This window comes from Monoraphidium neglectum (assembly GCF_000611645.1).
Source record: "Monoraphidium neglectum strain SAG 48.87 unplaced genomic scaffold scaffold00925, whole genome shotgun sequence".
Lineage (NCBI taxonomy): Eukaryota > Viridiplantae > Chlorophyta > Chlorophyceae > Sphaeropleales > Selenastraceae > Monoraphidium > Monoraphidium neglectum.
In genome coordinates this window covers 4279-18523 of record NW_014012703.1, presented here as the reverse complement: position 1 = coordinate 18523, position 14245 = coordinate 4279, and the positions used below count along the sequence as shown (strand labels likewise).

At 63.4% G+C, this 14245-nt stretch overlaps 6 protein-coding genes across 6 annotated transcripts in view; 3 read left to right on the top strand and 3 right to left on the bottom strand.

Annotated features, from left to right (window-relative positions):
* Positions 1-2651, bottom strand: part of MNEG_5954 (GTP-binding protein LepA) — a gene marked incomplete at both ends in the record, with an annotated part of 3560 nt that extends 909 nt beyond the window's left edge. The window contains 7 exons of the mRNA XM_014045576.1: positions 30-160; positions 520-590; positions 910-1057; positions 1326-1401; positions 1596-1919; positions 2254-2291; positions 2565-2651. Coding sequence (XP_013901030.1) covers positions 30-160; positions 520-590; positions 910-1057; positions 1326-1401; positions 1596-1919; positions 2254-2291; positions 2565-2651 — 875 coding nt within the window. The remainder of the gene's footprint in view (positions 1-29; positions 161-519; positions 591-909; positions 1058-1325; positions 1402-1595; positions 1920-2253; positions 2292-2564) is intronic.
* A 1186-nt stretch (positions 2652-3837) lies between these two features.
* On the bottom strand, positions 3838-5321 carry MNEG_5953 (hypothetical protein; the record flags this gene model as incomplete). Its single annotated transcript, XM_014045575.1, has 2 exons — positions 3838-5133; positions 5268-5321. The coding sequence occupies 2 exons, from the start codon at positions 5319-5321 to the stop codon at positions 3838-3840; spliced, it is 1350 nt and encodes a 449-aa protein (XP_013901029.1).
* Positions 5322-6966: 1645 nt separating this feature from the next.
* Positions 6967-8493, top strand: MNEG_5952 (hypothetical protein; the record flags this gene model as incomplete). The annotated part of the gene is made up of 3 exons (XM_014045574.1): positions 6967-7065; positions 7174-7235; positions 7434-8493. 3 exons carry the CDS (start codon positions 6967-6969, stop codon positions 8491-8493), a joined length of 1221 nt encoding a protein of 406 aa, XP_013901028.1.
* Positions 8494-9629: 1136 nt separating this feature from the next.
* On the bottom strand, positions 9630-9935 carry MNEG_5951 (hypothetical protein; the record flags this gene model as incomplete). Its single annotated transcript, XM_014045573.1, has 1 exon — positions 9630-9935. One exon carries the CDS (start codon positions 9933-9935, stop codon positions 9630-9632), a length of 306 nt encoding a protein of 101 aa, XP_013901027.1.
* Positions 9936-10461: 526 nt separating this feature from the next.
* On the top strand, positions 10462-12505 carry MNEG_5950 (Uncharacterized protein yqxC; the record flags this gene model as incomplete). The annotated part of the gene is made up of 5 exons (XM_014045572.1): positions 10462-10733; positions 10926-11133; positions 11333-11452; positions 11750-11917; positions 12209-12505. 5 exons carry the CDS (start codon positions 10462-10464, stop codon positions 12503-12505), a joined length of 1065 nt encoding a protein of 354 aa, XP_013901026.1.
* Positions 12506-12918: 413 nt separating this feature from the next.
* Positions 12919-14245, top strand: part of MNEG_5949 (UDP-D-glucuronic acid decarboxylase) — a gene marked incomplete at both ends in the record, with an annotated part of 4109 nt that continues 2782 nt past the window's right edge. Inside the window, 3 exons of the mRNA XM_014045571.1 lie at positions 12919-12966; positions 13343-13495; positions 14126-14183. Of these exons, the coding sequence (XP_013901025.1) occupies positions 12919-12966; positions 13343-13495; positions 14126-14183 (259 nt within the window). The remainder of the gene's footprint in view (positions 12967-13342; positions 13496-14125; positions 14184-14245) is intronic.

Here is a 14245-nt window from a genome sequence, read left to right as displayed (position 1 = left end):
CCCCCCCAACCACCCCCGCCCCAGCCGACCTGTAGGGGTCATAGTAAGAATCGAAGATCAGCGCCCGCAGCGCGTCCGCCGTCGAGTTCTTGGGGGGCGGCACGCGCTGCACGATCGCCTCCAGGGTCTCCATGATGCCGATCCCGGCCTTGGCAGACACCTGCAAGGGACAAATTAGGATTTGTGCAAATGAGGATTTGGACAAATCAGGATTTGGACAAATCAGGATTTGGACAAATTAGGATTCCAAGGTTGGCGATGAAGAGGTCGATCAGAGGGTCGACGCGGCACGGCCCGCGGGGCGTGCCGGCTGCACGGCTGCAGGGCGCTTGCTCTAGCCGATCGAAGCGGCTTCGCCGGTCTGCAGTGGGGCCGCGGAAGGCGCGGCGTTCGCTGCGGGCACACCCGTCCGAGCGTCCAAGGCGTGGGGGGCAGGGGGCGCTGTCGGCACCGCGGTGCGCCGCGTCAGGGGCTGATGGGGGACCGGATCGAGGCGGGAGGGGCAGTAGGGGGGCGCACCTTCAAAATGTTGGAGCAGTCGAGGCCGATGATAGACTCAATCTCCTCGATCACGCGCTCAGGCTCGGCGCCTGGGGGTGAGCAACAAGAGGCGGGATCAATAGATTAATAAACGAGCGACTGTGAGTGGGCCCGGCCGCCTGTGTCAGGCGCTTTCAGGGCTCCTTGGCACGACACGCCGTCAGCGCCGCCTGCGAGCCGCGCGGCCCGGCCCCGCCACTGCGCAGCATGCTCTCTGTTGTCGCGCCCCAGCCCCTCTCGTGCCCCTCCCTCCGCCTTCCACCACCACCGCGCCGCACCACACCACGTTCCCACCCACCCCACTCTCAAACCAGCAGGGGTGGTGCCGCCAAGGAAAGCCCAGGCGGCGCCGCCGCCCGCGCCGCGCACCCGGCAGATCGATCTTGTTCAAGATCGGGATGATCTCCAGATCGTTCTCGATCGCCATCCACACGTTGGCCAGCGTCTGGGCCTCCACGCCCTGCGACGCGTCCACCACCAGCAGCGCGCCCTCGCAGGCCGCCAGGGAGCGCGAGACCTGCAGGACGGGCGGGGGCGGGGGGCGGGGCACCCAGGGGCGTGCAGGCGTGAGCACAGGCGATGGGCCCCCCGCCGACCACGCAGTGCGACCACTCAACCCTTCCAAACGCCCGTGTCGATGCCCCAAACCCCAGATCCAGACCCAAAATCCCTCCATAGGTCAACTGCAACGGTTGGACGGCCCGCCGAACCGCCCGAAGTTTGCTTCGGGTCGTTGGGTCAGGCAGCTACGCGGCAGCTGCACGAGAGCCACCGGTGGGGCCCACCTCATACGTAAAGTCCACGTGCCCCGGCGTGTCGATGAGGTTGAGCGCGTACAGCTGGCCGTCGTTGGCCTTGTACCTGAGTGGTGTTGGGGGTGTGATGTGAGTGTGTGTTGTTTGTGTGTGTGTTGTGTGTGCGTGTGTTGTTTGTAAACGTGTGCGTGAATTTAAGTGTAGCATTATTTGTGCGTGGGAGGGGGGATGTGTGTGTGTGTGTATATGTGTGTGTTTGGGGGTGCAGATGGATGAGCACGGAGGAGCATAACTCGACACTCGCTGGAGAACGCCCTGAAACGCAGCCACGTGACAGCTCCGCGACCGCCACCACCAGCACCACCGCCAGCACCGCCGCCAGCGCCACCGGCACCGGCACCGCAGCCGCCACCTTCACCGCGGCCGTCCCTTGCCCCGCGCACCCCCTGCCCTCGCGCGCCGCCCACGCACTTCATGCGCGCCGTGTTGAGCTTGATCGTGATGCCGCGCTCGCGCTCGATGTCGTTGCTGTCCATGAACTGCTCCACCATGTCGCGCGCGGCCACCGTGCCCGTCTTCAGCAGCAGCTGGTCAGCCAGAGTCGACTTCCCGTGGTCTATGTGGCTGCGGCGGCGGTTCGGGCGCGTGAACGGGGACGTGGTGGGTCGTCAGAGGCGAGGGCGAGGAGCCGCCTGGGGGCGGCCGCGCGCGCTGAGGCGCGGGCCAGGGCTGAGTGGAATCGGCCCGAGCCGAAGCGGCCTGCCGCAGGCGCCCCTGCTGATGCTTGCATGGCAGATGCATGCGCAGAGAACAGGCGCGACGGAGGGCGGGCGCCGCATGCGCCGTCAGCACCCTCTGCTCGGTCCGGGCGTGCTGGCGGCGGGGCGGCCGCGCAGCCACTGGGCGGACACCAACGCCCCGCTGCAGCGCTGCGACTGATGCGACTCATGCAACTCACGCAATGATGCTGAAGTTGCGGATGTTCTGCACGGGCACCTGCGGCGCCACGCAGCGTCGCAATGAGAGGGGTTGCGGCGCTTGGGGCGCCGCCAGGCGAGCTCGCGACGCAAGCCGACTCTGTTGGGCGGCGCAATCTGCGCCTAGCGCCTGTCCCCGGCGCTTCCCACAGTTGCTGAACTCTGTTGACTGTGCGTTCATCACGATGCAAGGTGCATCTGCCTGCATCTGCCTGCACCGAAGCAAGTCAGCACACACTCGGGCCTTGTGGAGGCGCACATGTCACTATGGCACACTCGACAGCGCACGCACCTTGGCGACCGACCCATTGGCGTATGTCGCGCCTGGTCCCCCCTTCTCCAGCGACGCCTCCGGTGGTGCAGCCACAGCGCGCGTCATGAGCCGCTGCGGGCCCCAGCGGCCGCGACGCCCTTGGCACAGGAGCCTGTGGCCGCGCTGCTGCTGCGCCGCCGCGAGCGGCAGGGAGACACATGCTTGTCGCCCGCTGGTGCTGGCCGTGCCATTGCCGTTGCGGAGACGCGCACTAGAGCAGGCTGGCACGCAGGGCCTAGACGAGAGCTGCTGCGATAAGGCCTGAGCCTGGGCCATGGCCGCAGAGGCACCCAACCGATCGAATGGGCTATCACAAGACGGAAAAATAAGGTCCGTTCCGATGTGAAACAATTCAACGTCCTTGCATTCGCTGTCGAGGCAGCGGGCAGCCGGTGCCACTGTGGTGCCAAGGCTCAGTGGCGTTCAATGTGATTATAATCGTGCAAAAAATAGTGTTCAGTAACTCATACGGCGTCTAGAGTGTGGATTATGCTGGCTGGTACTGCACATACAGTGAAAGGTAAAGCGGCGTTGACCCCAGAGCACGCCCCATCCCCATGCGTTGTTGCACCCACCATCCCACACAGTTGCATGTGCTTCCCCTGTAATGTAATTGTAATGTTTTATTGCTGCCTGCAGCATGCAGCCTGTGCGCAAAACACACCGCTGCTCTGCACGCGCGCCTGGCAGAGAGCGTAGACTGATGTTGACCGTGTGTTTTGCCTGCGCATCATTAAGCCCTGGCTGTCACTCAGGCTTTCAGCATACCTGCCAGTGTCCTTCTCCAGGTATAATTGCCAATCGCGCACCAGCCGCCCACGAGCGCACTCATCCGAGGCACGCGCTCATCCAAGAATGCCGCTCTGATCAACTCACCTTTGCGCACAGATGATTTGCGATGTGAGTCCTGGTGGAACAGGTATGGGCAGGGATACCCCATTGGCTAGCTGCAGATTAGTGCCGCCCGGGTCTATCTTGGACCTGTTGTTGCGGCGTCATCATGCAACCTTGCAACCTGCATTCGCACATAGGTGCATCCGCACAAAAAATGAGGACAGCGTGCTAGGGAAAATTACAAGCGATGACGCTACATTCCAATCACACATCCGAGTGCCGGCACTGATGGGTCAGTCTGCAACGAGCCACTCCTCAAAACCTGCCAGCCAGCGTGGCGCTGGCGAGTCACACAAAGGCGCGCCTGCTCGACACCGCACAACGCCGCCACCCGGTTGCCGTCGGCCACATGTCAACCTCAGATGCGCGCGGCTGCTGTGACCTTATTGGACTTCTTGCCGCCCCGCGCCTTGGCGCCCGTCGCTGCCGCCCGCTTGCTGGGCTTGGCCACCGCCCCCCGCGTCCTTGCCGTCGCCGCCGCCGCTGCTGCCTTCGGGCCTGTTGCGGCTGCCTGCTTCGTGGACTTGGCGACTGCGCCTCGCTTCCTCGCACCACCTGCCGCAGCCGCCGCCACAGCAGGCGCCGCTCCCGCCGCCGCCGCTCCCGCCGCCGCCGCTCCCGCCGCCGCCGCTCCCGCCGCCGCTGCTCCCGCGGCCGCCGCTCCCGCCGCCGCCGCTCCTGCCGCCGTCGCTCCCGCAGCCGCCGCCATCCCTGCAGCGGCCGCACCTGCTGCTAATGTTGCTGCTGGCTCCGCTGCGGCCCTGGGTCCAAAGGCGTAGTCCCGAAGCAGCTCACTCCCCGCGTTCTCCGCCAGCGTCTTGGTGAAATCGAACGCCTGGATTTTGCGGGTCGTTGCTAAAATGCCGTGCGGCTCCGTCACGACGATGTTGCACTGGAATGGCGCGCCGAGCCCGAAGGCAGTGTTGGCCTTGAACGCCCACATCCCTGGCCATCCGAGCTGCGCCGCCGGCTGCACCACCCTGCCGCACATGCTCAGCTGCATCAGGTCTCCAAAGTCTTCGCGTGGGGCGCGGCGCCCGTCGAACAGCAGGCCGCCGATGATCATGAACGTGTCTGCGGGGTTAGCCTCCAGCGCGGCTTGCACTGAGGGGAGGTCGGCGCGGGTCAGGGGCTGACCCCCGTAGTGGCCCAGGCGCACGCCCGCCTCGTGCTCGATCAGTGAGAAGAGGCCCTCCTCCGTGGTGGTGGGGTCCCGAGACGCGGCAGCCGCCGACTTTGTGATGAAGAACGCAGGCTGCCACTCGCCGTGCCGGCTGCGCTGCTGCTTCGCTGCCGCGGCCTCCTCCCTCAGCCTGGCGCCGCGCCTGCCGGTGTTCAGCCTTAGGTCGCTGCAAAAAACTTCGTCCGACGAGCGCTCCACTAGCGTGCCGACGTACTGGCCCCGCCCAACCCCAGGGGTGAACCTGTACGTGTAGGACTCGTCCCTAGCCAGGGGGCAAAGGAACTTGCCCCCTGGCGCACGGCGCAGCAGGACGGCCCCGCCGAGCGCGGCGACCGCGGCGCTGACGCTGCGGAAACGGTTGCCCTCCTGGTCATAAAACGTCCACTGGCGATTTGATACATTCTTCGTGGCCCGCCAGCCCGAGAGGGCGACGTTGCGGCCGTTGTCCTCCTGGAAAGCCTGTTGCAGCACCTGAACGAGGGTGCGTTACGCGCGGGGTCGGCCTTGGTTGCGCGCGCGCAAGCAGCAATGCTCTTGGGGAGAGGGGGCGGAGGGGCGGGGGCGCGTCGCGCACGGGCGCCAGAGCCCCTGGCCAGCGCCGTCACCTGTATCCCGACTGGGTCACTTGCCGCACGTGGTCGGCCACCAGCCCCTGACATTGAGGCGCGCGGTCGGTGAGTTGCAGCGCGGCGTGCTGCTGCCCAAGCCTGAACCCGTTCGTGCGTCGGTGTTCAACCCCTCGCCTCCGCGAGCACGTTTACGGTGGAAGAGTGAATTATGCGGGCAGTATTCAGTTGATCACTAAGGACAGCTGCCGGAGTCACGCACGAACCGTCTGCCCGCGATATGAAGTATTATACAAAAGTGAATGTATCATGTCACCCGAATTCATATTCGGCGGCGATATTCTGTAACCCGAGTTCAAGCCTCCTCTGCCGCTCTGATCGACTCGCCATTACGCTCATGAGCAGCTGCCCGTGCCGGCCCCAGCTCCAGCGGCCGCGGCGCCCATGCCGCGGGAGCCTGTGGCCGCGCTGCTCAGCAGCGCCGCCGCCACACACAGCAGGGAGACACGTGCTTGCCGCCCGCTGGTGCTGGCAGTGCCATTGCCATTGCGAAGACGCGCACTAGAGTCTCAGGCTGGCACGCAGGGCCTGGAGGAGAGCTGCTGCGATAAGGCCTGAGCCTGGGCCATGGCCGCTGAGGCACCCGAACAATCGAATGGGCTATCACAAGATGGAAATATGAGGTCTGTTCTGATGTGAAACTGTTCAGAAACGATATAGTGTCTGTGCGTTCGGTGTCGAGGCAGCGGGCAGCCGGTGCCACTGTGGTGACAAGGTTGATGGCGTTCAATGTGATACAGTGACACAAACAGTGTTCAGAAAAGGTAATGAGACGCCTTGAAGGTGGATTATCCTGGCTGGTGCTGTTCATACAATACACGGTTAGGCGACGTTGACCCTGCAGCACGCTCTTGCCCCCCTCCCCCAAATGGCATGTGTTTATACCGTATTGCACTCACCATTTCACACTGTTGCAAGTTCAGCACCTGTGTACTGTACTGCAGATTGCAAGGTTCGTGGTTGCTTACCGCCTGCAGGGAGTGTACAACACGCACCGCTGTCCTGCACGTGCGCCTTGCAGAGGGCGTGGACCGGTGGACGTGGGTTGACCGCATGTTGCTCCTGCGCAAGATCAAGGCGTGGCCGTTGCCCAGCCTTTCAGCATGCTGCCGAGCGTCTGATGCGAATCGGAGCTACCAATCGTCCACGAGCCGCCCACAAGCGCATCATACAGCAGGCATTCTGGCCGGCACGCCCGACGCCGCCGCAGTCTAAGGGCCTGCGCCGCACACTTCTTGCACTCTGTCCACCGCATGATGTTGACGTGGCGCAGGCCAACAGGTACTGGCAGGAAAGACAGCGACGCGGAGCGTCCGCCTCCAACAGGGTTGTCAACTGCGGTTGCTGATAGTCACAACCTCCACGGCAGGTTCTAGAGGACCTGGCATGCAAGCGCCACGCAGTGCTCGCGTCCCCGGGCCAACCCTCAGTCCTGGTGTTAAAGTCTAGCTCTGCACTGTGAGGTCACATTGGACGAGGGCGGAGCGTTGCTCAGCGCACGATGATGTGCCGGTGACCCGATGGGAGGTCCAGGTCCAGCACGGCGGCGAGGATTCCATTGTCGTGTGCGAGGCGACTGGGCCGCTTCCGTTGCCCACAGCTAAAGCATCTGCCCGACCGTCTTTTAAGCGGAACACTAATTGCCTAACTGTCTGATAGCACAGCAATCGCCCACACAATGAAGGCGCTCGTGAAGCCTCGTCAGAGGCGGGGCATCCTGTGCCTTGGGCTGCTCGCCGCTCTCGTGGCTGTAGCTTACGGGGAGCGCGACCTTAAGGTGGGTTGTCAAGCCGCTAGACAGGAAGGCACGCGCGGCGCAGACCGAGACCGGGACCCGCACATGAATGAGGGGCTTACCCCCCCCCCCCCGCCTTTCGTTACCCAGGAGCTGTACATGATTTCTCTTCCTTCAGAGGCGAACCATGGGGTTGTGATGGCGGACTCTGGGTGAGTGCCTGATGCAAAGTGTGCATCTGGCCGCTTGGCGCTCAGATTTGTAGGGCTAAGCGATGGGGTTGGCAACTTTCAGCATTCTGTGCACTGAGCTCCTGTCGTGGTTCCGAACACACATGGCGCTCACCGCGGCATGCCAGATGTGCTGCTGACGTTGCGCACCACTCGGCATCGCTGCCTTTGCGCTTGCAGGAGGCTTTCGCATGACGGCCCGAGCGACATTGCCGCTCGCTTTCGTGCGTCGCCCGCTGGCGACGAGGTTGCCACCGAGGCCGCTGCCGCCATGATGCGCGCGGGCGAAGCTGCTGCTGCGGCCGACGGCGTCGCGCTGATGCAGAAGCTGCTCGCCCCCTTCCCAGAGAACATGGTGCACGCCGCTCGCGGCCCGGCCTCTGCTGCCCAGATGGGCAGCTGGGCGGCGTTTGCGCTGGACTCGCTTATGCACGAGGCGGACTCAATGATGGAGGCGCTGGAGGCGCAGCAGCAGCGCTTCCACAGCGCGCTGCTGCAGCAGCAAGCGCACGCCCAGGCGCTCGCCGCCTTCGGCCCCGGCCCCGGCCACGCGCGGCCGCCGCCGCCGCGCCGCCCGTGCCCGCACCGCGCCGCGATGCTGGCTGCCGCCGAGGCGCGGCGGCGCGAGGCTTCCGAGAACGCAGCGGCGCTTGATGAATTGCTGCAGCGCCCCGATGGCCCCAACATGGTGGCCGTGATCGGTGGCCATGCCGTGCAGCTTGTGGACCTGTCGGCCGCGGCGGCGAGCTTTGAGGATGTGGATGAGATGGACTACCTGCAGGAGGGGGCGGAGGTGGAGGGCGGCGCCGCGCTGCGCGACCTTGAGGGCCAGGAGCCTGAGGGAAGCGGCCGGCTGCTGGTCTTGGTGCTCAGCGCAGCCTGTGCTGCCACGTTCGTGGCGTTCGTCCGCTCACTTGTGCAGCTGCGCGCCACGCTGTCCGCCCGCGGCGGCGACGGCGGCGGCAGCGACGAGGCGTACGCGAAGCTTGCGGGCGACGGCGACGCATGCGGCGGCGGCTCGCTCAAGGCATACCGCGGCGGCACGTCGCGCCGTGCGTCGCGCCGCAGCACTGCGTCTGGCGACGAGCTGGAGCACCCGCTGCTGGTCGACCAAGCTGATGTGGGCAGCGCGCGCGTGCTCGTCGTCGTGAACGAGACTGCTGAGCAGCCTGCGGCGGCGACGGCCGCGCAGGCGTATGCGAATGAGTGCTACCAGCCGCTGCCCGGCAAGGAGCAGTGACCCCGCGCATGACGGCGTGGTTGGGTCCTCGTAGGCAGCAGGGCACGCTCAGTGCTACCAGCTGCTGCGTGGCCAGGAGCGCTGACCTGGGCGCGGCCTGATGGCTGAGTTGAGGCAGGCAGCAGGGCACGGCCTGCGCGCGCGAGCTTTTGGTGGTTCTGCTGCGCCAGTTGATGCCAGGTCTGCGCCTGATTGGCTGCACGCTCAATTGACCTTTCTCACCAAACACTGTGCACATGTACAAGTCAAGCCAAACTTTGAGCGATCACAAGAATCCGCTGCTGCTGTGTGCTGCACTCCCCCACAGCCAGCCTGCTCCCCCTCTTGCTGCTGGGGTCGAGAGCGCAACGCGCAGCACGACCGTTCTGCCTTTTTGCAGGCCAGGCTGCCTGTTATTCACATGGTGCACACATGTTCTTGCCCATAAACAGCGGCTGTGCCTGCCGCAGCATTTGATGAGCCACCCTTGGGCATGTACAACAGCTCCCAGCTTGGGGTGCGTTGCGGGGTTGCCGCTGCTGTATGGCCCATACAGCGGCCTGCCATCCAATGGTCATGCGTTGCGCTGCGCCAGTCATGAGTGGCAAGTGCCGATGTCCTCTGGAGCTCGGTTCGCACCCTTATCAAGGGCAAGTAACAAGAATGCAAGCTAAACGAAAACGCCTGCACGAGTGGGCATGACTGGCCTCACGCCCGCGCTGGCTCGCCAGGAGTTCAGATGCCCAGCCAATAGACCGCCACCAGCACAAGAATGGTGGGATTTTCCCTGCAGGTGGTGGCACATGGGGGAGCGAATGGATGAAGCCTGCACATGGCAGGAAGGTCTATTTGCCTTTGCAGCCGTGTGTTGGAGCGGTGCCACACGCCAGACGCCTTGTGCCTGACCATGCTGCTGTGCTGGCACGTTGAGTGCTTTTGTTCATTGAAGATCATTCAAGTGGAAATCCGGCAGCATTCGTCCCGCACCTCCACACACCCTGCATGTCGGACTGCCATGCCGATTTGCTTCTACGCAGCCGCGGCATGCAACCCCACAGGCAGCGTATTTTCACATGTGGCCGCCGCACGCCTCCTAGCCCAGGGCGGCACTGGTTTATCTGATCCAACCTCCTGGTGGTGTCCCAAACCAATTTTTCTCACCACTGCACAGTCAGCTTGCCGTCGGTCTTGTCGCACCACCGCGTGCAGCTCGCCGCGTGCAGCCCCGCGCCCGCCTTTTGCGACAGGTTGCACGTGATGACGTACTTGAAGGGCTTGCTGAGAGCTGCTAGCCGCTTCAGGCACCCCTCTGCGATGTTGCTACTCCACGCGTCGATTTTGGCGAGCAGGAACGCGCTGTCGCCGATCGCGCCAGTGATGACCTCGCGCACCATGGTGTCAATCTCCGCATCGTCTATCAGGTCGTCCTCCGTCAACGAGTCCATGCCTGGGTCATTCTCCATCACTGCTGCGGCTGCTGTGCTGCCTTCGCAAAGGAAGGGGACGACCCGCGGTCAACAAGCTAGATCACAATTTTCGCGGCAGGAATTTCCCTGGGAGAGTGTTAAAAGCCCCAGGCGATCGTGGTACTTGCGGTGGGCTAGACGCGAGACGTCGAGCAGGGGCTCGGCCAGCCAGCGGTCTAGTACGTATGTGCTGCGCTCGTTTGAGAACATTGATATTCGTGGAAATAAGTATATGTTGACATGCTACAAAATGCTGTTCGCTTGACTCCGGATCACCGTAGACGAGCGGAGTCGCCACAGTCTGGTGCAGCACTGCTTTCTTCGCCTTGCGTGGCTCTGAATGATGCGCTGCGCAGGCCCAGGGCGCAGTAATTGCCAGCACTCTGCCATGCGCTCAGTGTTGATGCAGCCACGTGCGCTGTGCTGCTGGCTGCAGGCCGGCGTCTCACTCGCAGTCACCCCTGTGCCACCGCGGCCGGCAGTGCATCAGCCCCTGCCATGGGAGCAGCACAATCGCAGCCTCATGAGCGCTGGTAGTAGGGGCGTGGCTGCATGGTCGCGCAGCATGCCGGTGTGCTGCGCTGCACAGCAGCACACCGCTGGCGAGGCGAGCACATCAGGGCGGGACTCGACAGGCAGCAGCGCCGGCAAGCAGACCGGCAGGCAGCTGTTGCAGCAGCAGGGGCGTGCGAAGAAGCAGCGGCTGGATGACTACTGTCTTGCGCTGCACCCAGAGCACAGCAAAAACCTCATACAGTCATGGATAGTGCAGGGCAAAGTGCTCGTCAACGACAGGTGGGGTCAAACCAGATGTTGGCAATCACCTCTTATTCATGCATGTTCGGCTGCGTGTCGGCTTGATGCCAGCAGTGGCTCGACCCGTCTGCCAGCCCACGCGTGGCGTGCAGGGCAGCGGGCGCAGCATCTCTCTGCATGGCACGCTCTCAAACAGCCCCGGATGCCATGCGTCCGTGCACAACATTGCAGGGTTGTCACGAAGGCCGGCACGCCCGTGCCCAAAGACGCGACGGTGCGCATCAACGCGGAGCAGCCGAAGTACGTCTGCCGCGCGGGCCACAAACTGGAAGCGGCCCTGGAGCACTTTGGCGTCGACGTGACGGGGCTGACGGCGCTCGACGCGGGGCTGTCGACGGGCGGCTTCACAGACTGCCTGCTGCAGCGCGGCATCGCACGGGTGCGCAGGTTGCGTGCTGGTTGACACCGGCAGAGGGGGTGCTCAAGGTGCCACATTGCGGCATGGGGGTTGCAAGCTGCCGCAGTGGACCCTAAACCACCAGCAAATGTTTCCTGGCACTGCATTCAAGCGCCATCCTACCGCCATCTCACACCAGCAGCTATAATCTACACCGCTCGCACGCCATCACCACTGCCAGGTGTATGGTGTTGACGTCGGTTACGGCCAGGTGATGGGTAGCATCGCCCAGGAGCCGCGCGTGACGGTGATGGAGCGGACCAACCTGCGCCACCTCAAGCCGGAGGACCTGCCCACCAGGGTGCGCACCTGACGGCCGCGCGCAGCTGCCCCCTGAGGGCCCCTTGACTGTCCCTCGATGGCACCACGTTGCAGAGGATTATTTGCAGCCGAAGTGTGCCTCCTGTGCGCCTCCTCGAGCCCCCTGATGTGACATGCGGGCGACGGCTTTGTCGTCCCCTGCTTGACCAGCAGCCGCATGCCATACGTTGAGGAGCCAGTTGCCATGTACAGCATGCTGCGTGCAGAAAAGCAACAGAAGCCACATGGCAAACATAAGGATTGCAACGACCTCACATCATGGTATCCAAACCGCCAGGTGGACCTGGTTACGCTGGACCTGTCGTTCATATCCGTCCTCAAGGTGCTGCCCGCGGTCGTAGGCGTCATGCGGCCCGAGGGCGCACAGATGGTTGTGCTCATAAAGCCGCAGTTCGAGGCGGGGCGCGGCGCCGTCAGCGCGGGGGGCGTCGTGAGGGACCCGAAGGTGGGGTGTGCCGGGGGACTGGCCTGTCAAGGGGTTCGGGCCGTGGAGCCAGAAGAGTGGGTAGTCAAGGTGTTTAAGTGCTGTTAACTGCGATGTTTGAGCAGCACATGCACAAACGACGAGACCACCATGTGCAGTTGAGCAGTCCTTACGGAGACATGCTGTGCACCTGCCCTCTACGCCTCACCCTTCCTATCCCTACCGATCGTGGCAGCGCATCAATGTCGCAACATTCGCCCCACCAACAAATGTTCCTTCCCTTCCATGGTCACGGGCGACAATCGCACCTAGGTCCATGCGGAGGTGATCGAGCGCATCACGCGTGGCATCAGCGCGTACAACCTGCAGCCGCGGGGCGTCATGGAAAGCCCCCTGAAGGGCGACAAGGGCGGCAACACAGAGTTCCTCGCCCATTTTGTGCACGACCCTGCGAGCGGACCGCTGCGGCTGGTGCCTGTGGACGCAGCTTCGGTCGTGGCCGTGGGCGAGGGCGGCGACGACGAGCAGGAGCAGGAAGGGATGGGGGGTGTTGCAGGCAGCGGAGGCGCCGGCAGCAGTATAAGCAGCGGCAAAGCCACTCTTGTGTAACAGCAGGTCTCCCAACGGCGGTATGCACATGCACGGAGACGGAGGAGCAGTCGGTCCGGACAGGGGGCGCAAAAAACAAACAAACAAATGGGGGGGAGAAAGACATGTGGGGCCGGGGAGGGTGGGGTACTAATCCAGTGGGAGGGCAGCAACCTGCAGTTGTGCAACCCATATCTTTCACAATACTGCTTGAGTAAGATTTTCTCATGTTGCATTGTCAATTTAAGAGGAGGTCGGTCAGGTCGCGGTGCTGTACAAGCAGGAGTGCATGCCCTGGAGTCACCAGGAGTCACTGGCGCACATATCAGCACACTGCCTCGGTGCCAAGCCTAGGCGTCTCGTTACATCGACTTGGTACTTCAATTTCAAATCGGTGTGCAGCTGATTTTTCAACCGGCTCAGGTCGCATTACAATGAGCGATCTGGGTATTGGCGCCGGAGCTGGGGGCGGCGGAGCCACGGTGAGCCACTTAACATGTTGTATGATGCCACAACGTCGTGCCTGGATACCACGAACCCGGTGTGGGCAAAAGCTGATATACGTATCGCCTGCGCGTACAGACGTCAACAAACCTTAGGGATATGTGATATGTGCCGCTCCGCACCCCACACCTGCGATCAATGGCCGGGGGCGACAGCGCCGCCAACTGACTCAGCAGACGCGCAGGGCCACAGCAGCCCCACAACACTGCACAGGACTGTGCAGCGCCCATAAAGCCTGTGCGGCAGCAGGCAGCGGTCACCGCTGCTTTACCCTTGCCTCGCAGCACCCTTGTCGCGTTGGCGGTGCGCCCCTCCAACCCTTGGGCCCACACCACTGTTTCCCGCCTCCGAAAGGTGCGCCGCGACCCCCGCGCCAGCCAGGGCGTTCTGGCCGACGGCGTCATCAAAACCAAGCCGCGCGTCGAGCGCAACAGAGTGCTGGTGACGGGCGGTGCCGGCTTTGTGGGGAGCCACCTCTGCGAGTTCCTCGTAAACAGGGGCGACCAGGTGCGGGGAGAGGGGTGGGTTGGGGGGCTGCGCGTGTGCGCGCGCGCGCGTGTGTGTGTTTTGACGTGTGCGTGCTCGGACATTTGCATGTGTGTGTATGGTGTGTGCGTGTGCACATGTGTGTGTGTGTGTTCACGTGTACTTGCTCGGACATTTGCAGGTGTGTGTGTGTGTGTGTGTGTGTGTGTGTGTGTGTGTGTGTGTGTGTGTGTGTGTGTGTTTGTTTCTACGCACGTGGCTGCGTGCGTGCAAGGAGCTGGGCGATTCCCCGTTGGGAGCGTGCGTTACGTGGCTGGCTGTCGCTGGCGGTCCTCATCACAGCAGGTGTCCAGAACAGCGGGGCCGGCCGGCATGGGTGGAGGTAGAGCAGCAGCCGCGGCGCGCTTTTGAGTTGAAACTGCCGCGCTCACCAAGACGCCGCTTTTGTGGATGATGCAGAAGTGGCCAGTTGTCATAACATGCAGCTGTCGGGTTACAAACAAAGTCCCTCGTGTTTAGACCAGTGCCCATCCAAGAGGTGCCAACAATGTCACAACCTGCGATAATCCAACACGCAACGTGCACTCATGCGAGCACAGTCGACCATGATGCACATGCACACGCGCAAACTCTCCTTCTCATCCCACTCAGGTGATCTGCATCGACAACTTCTTCACAGGCAGCAAAGACAACATCGCACACCTCATAGGTTAGCCCAAGGCAGCCTCACCCCGCCCCGACCTGTGCCGCTGCCTGCCTCGGCACGCCCCC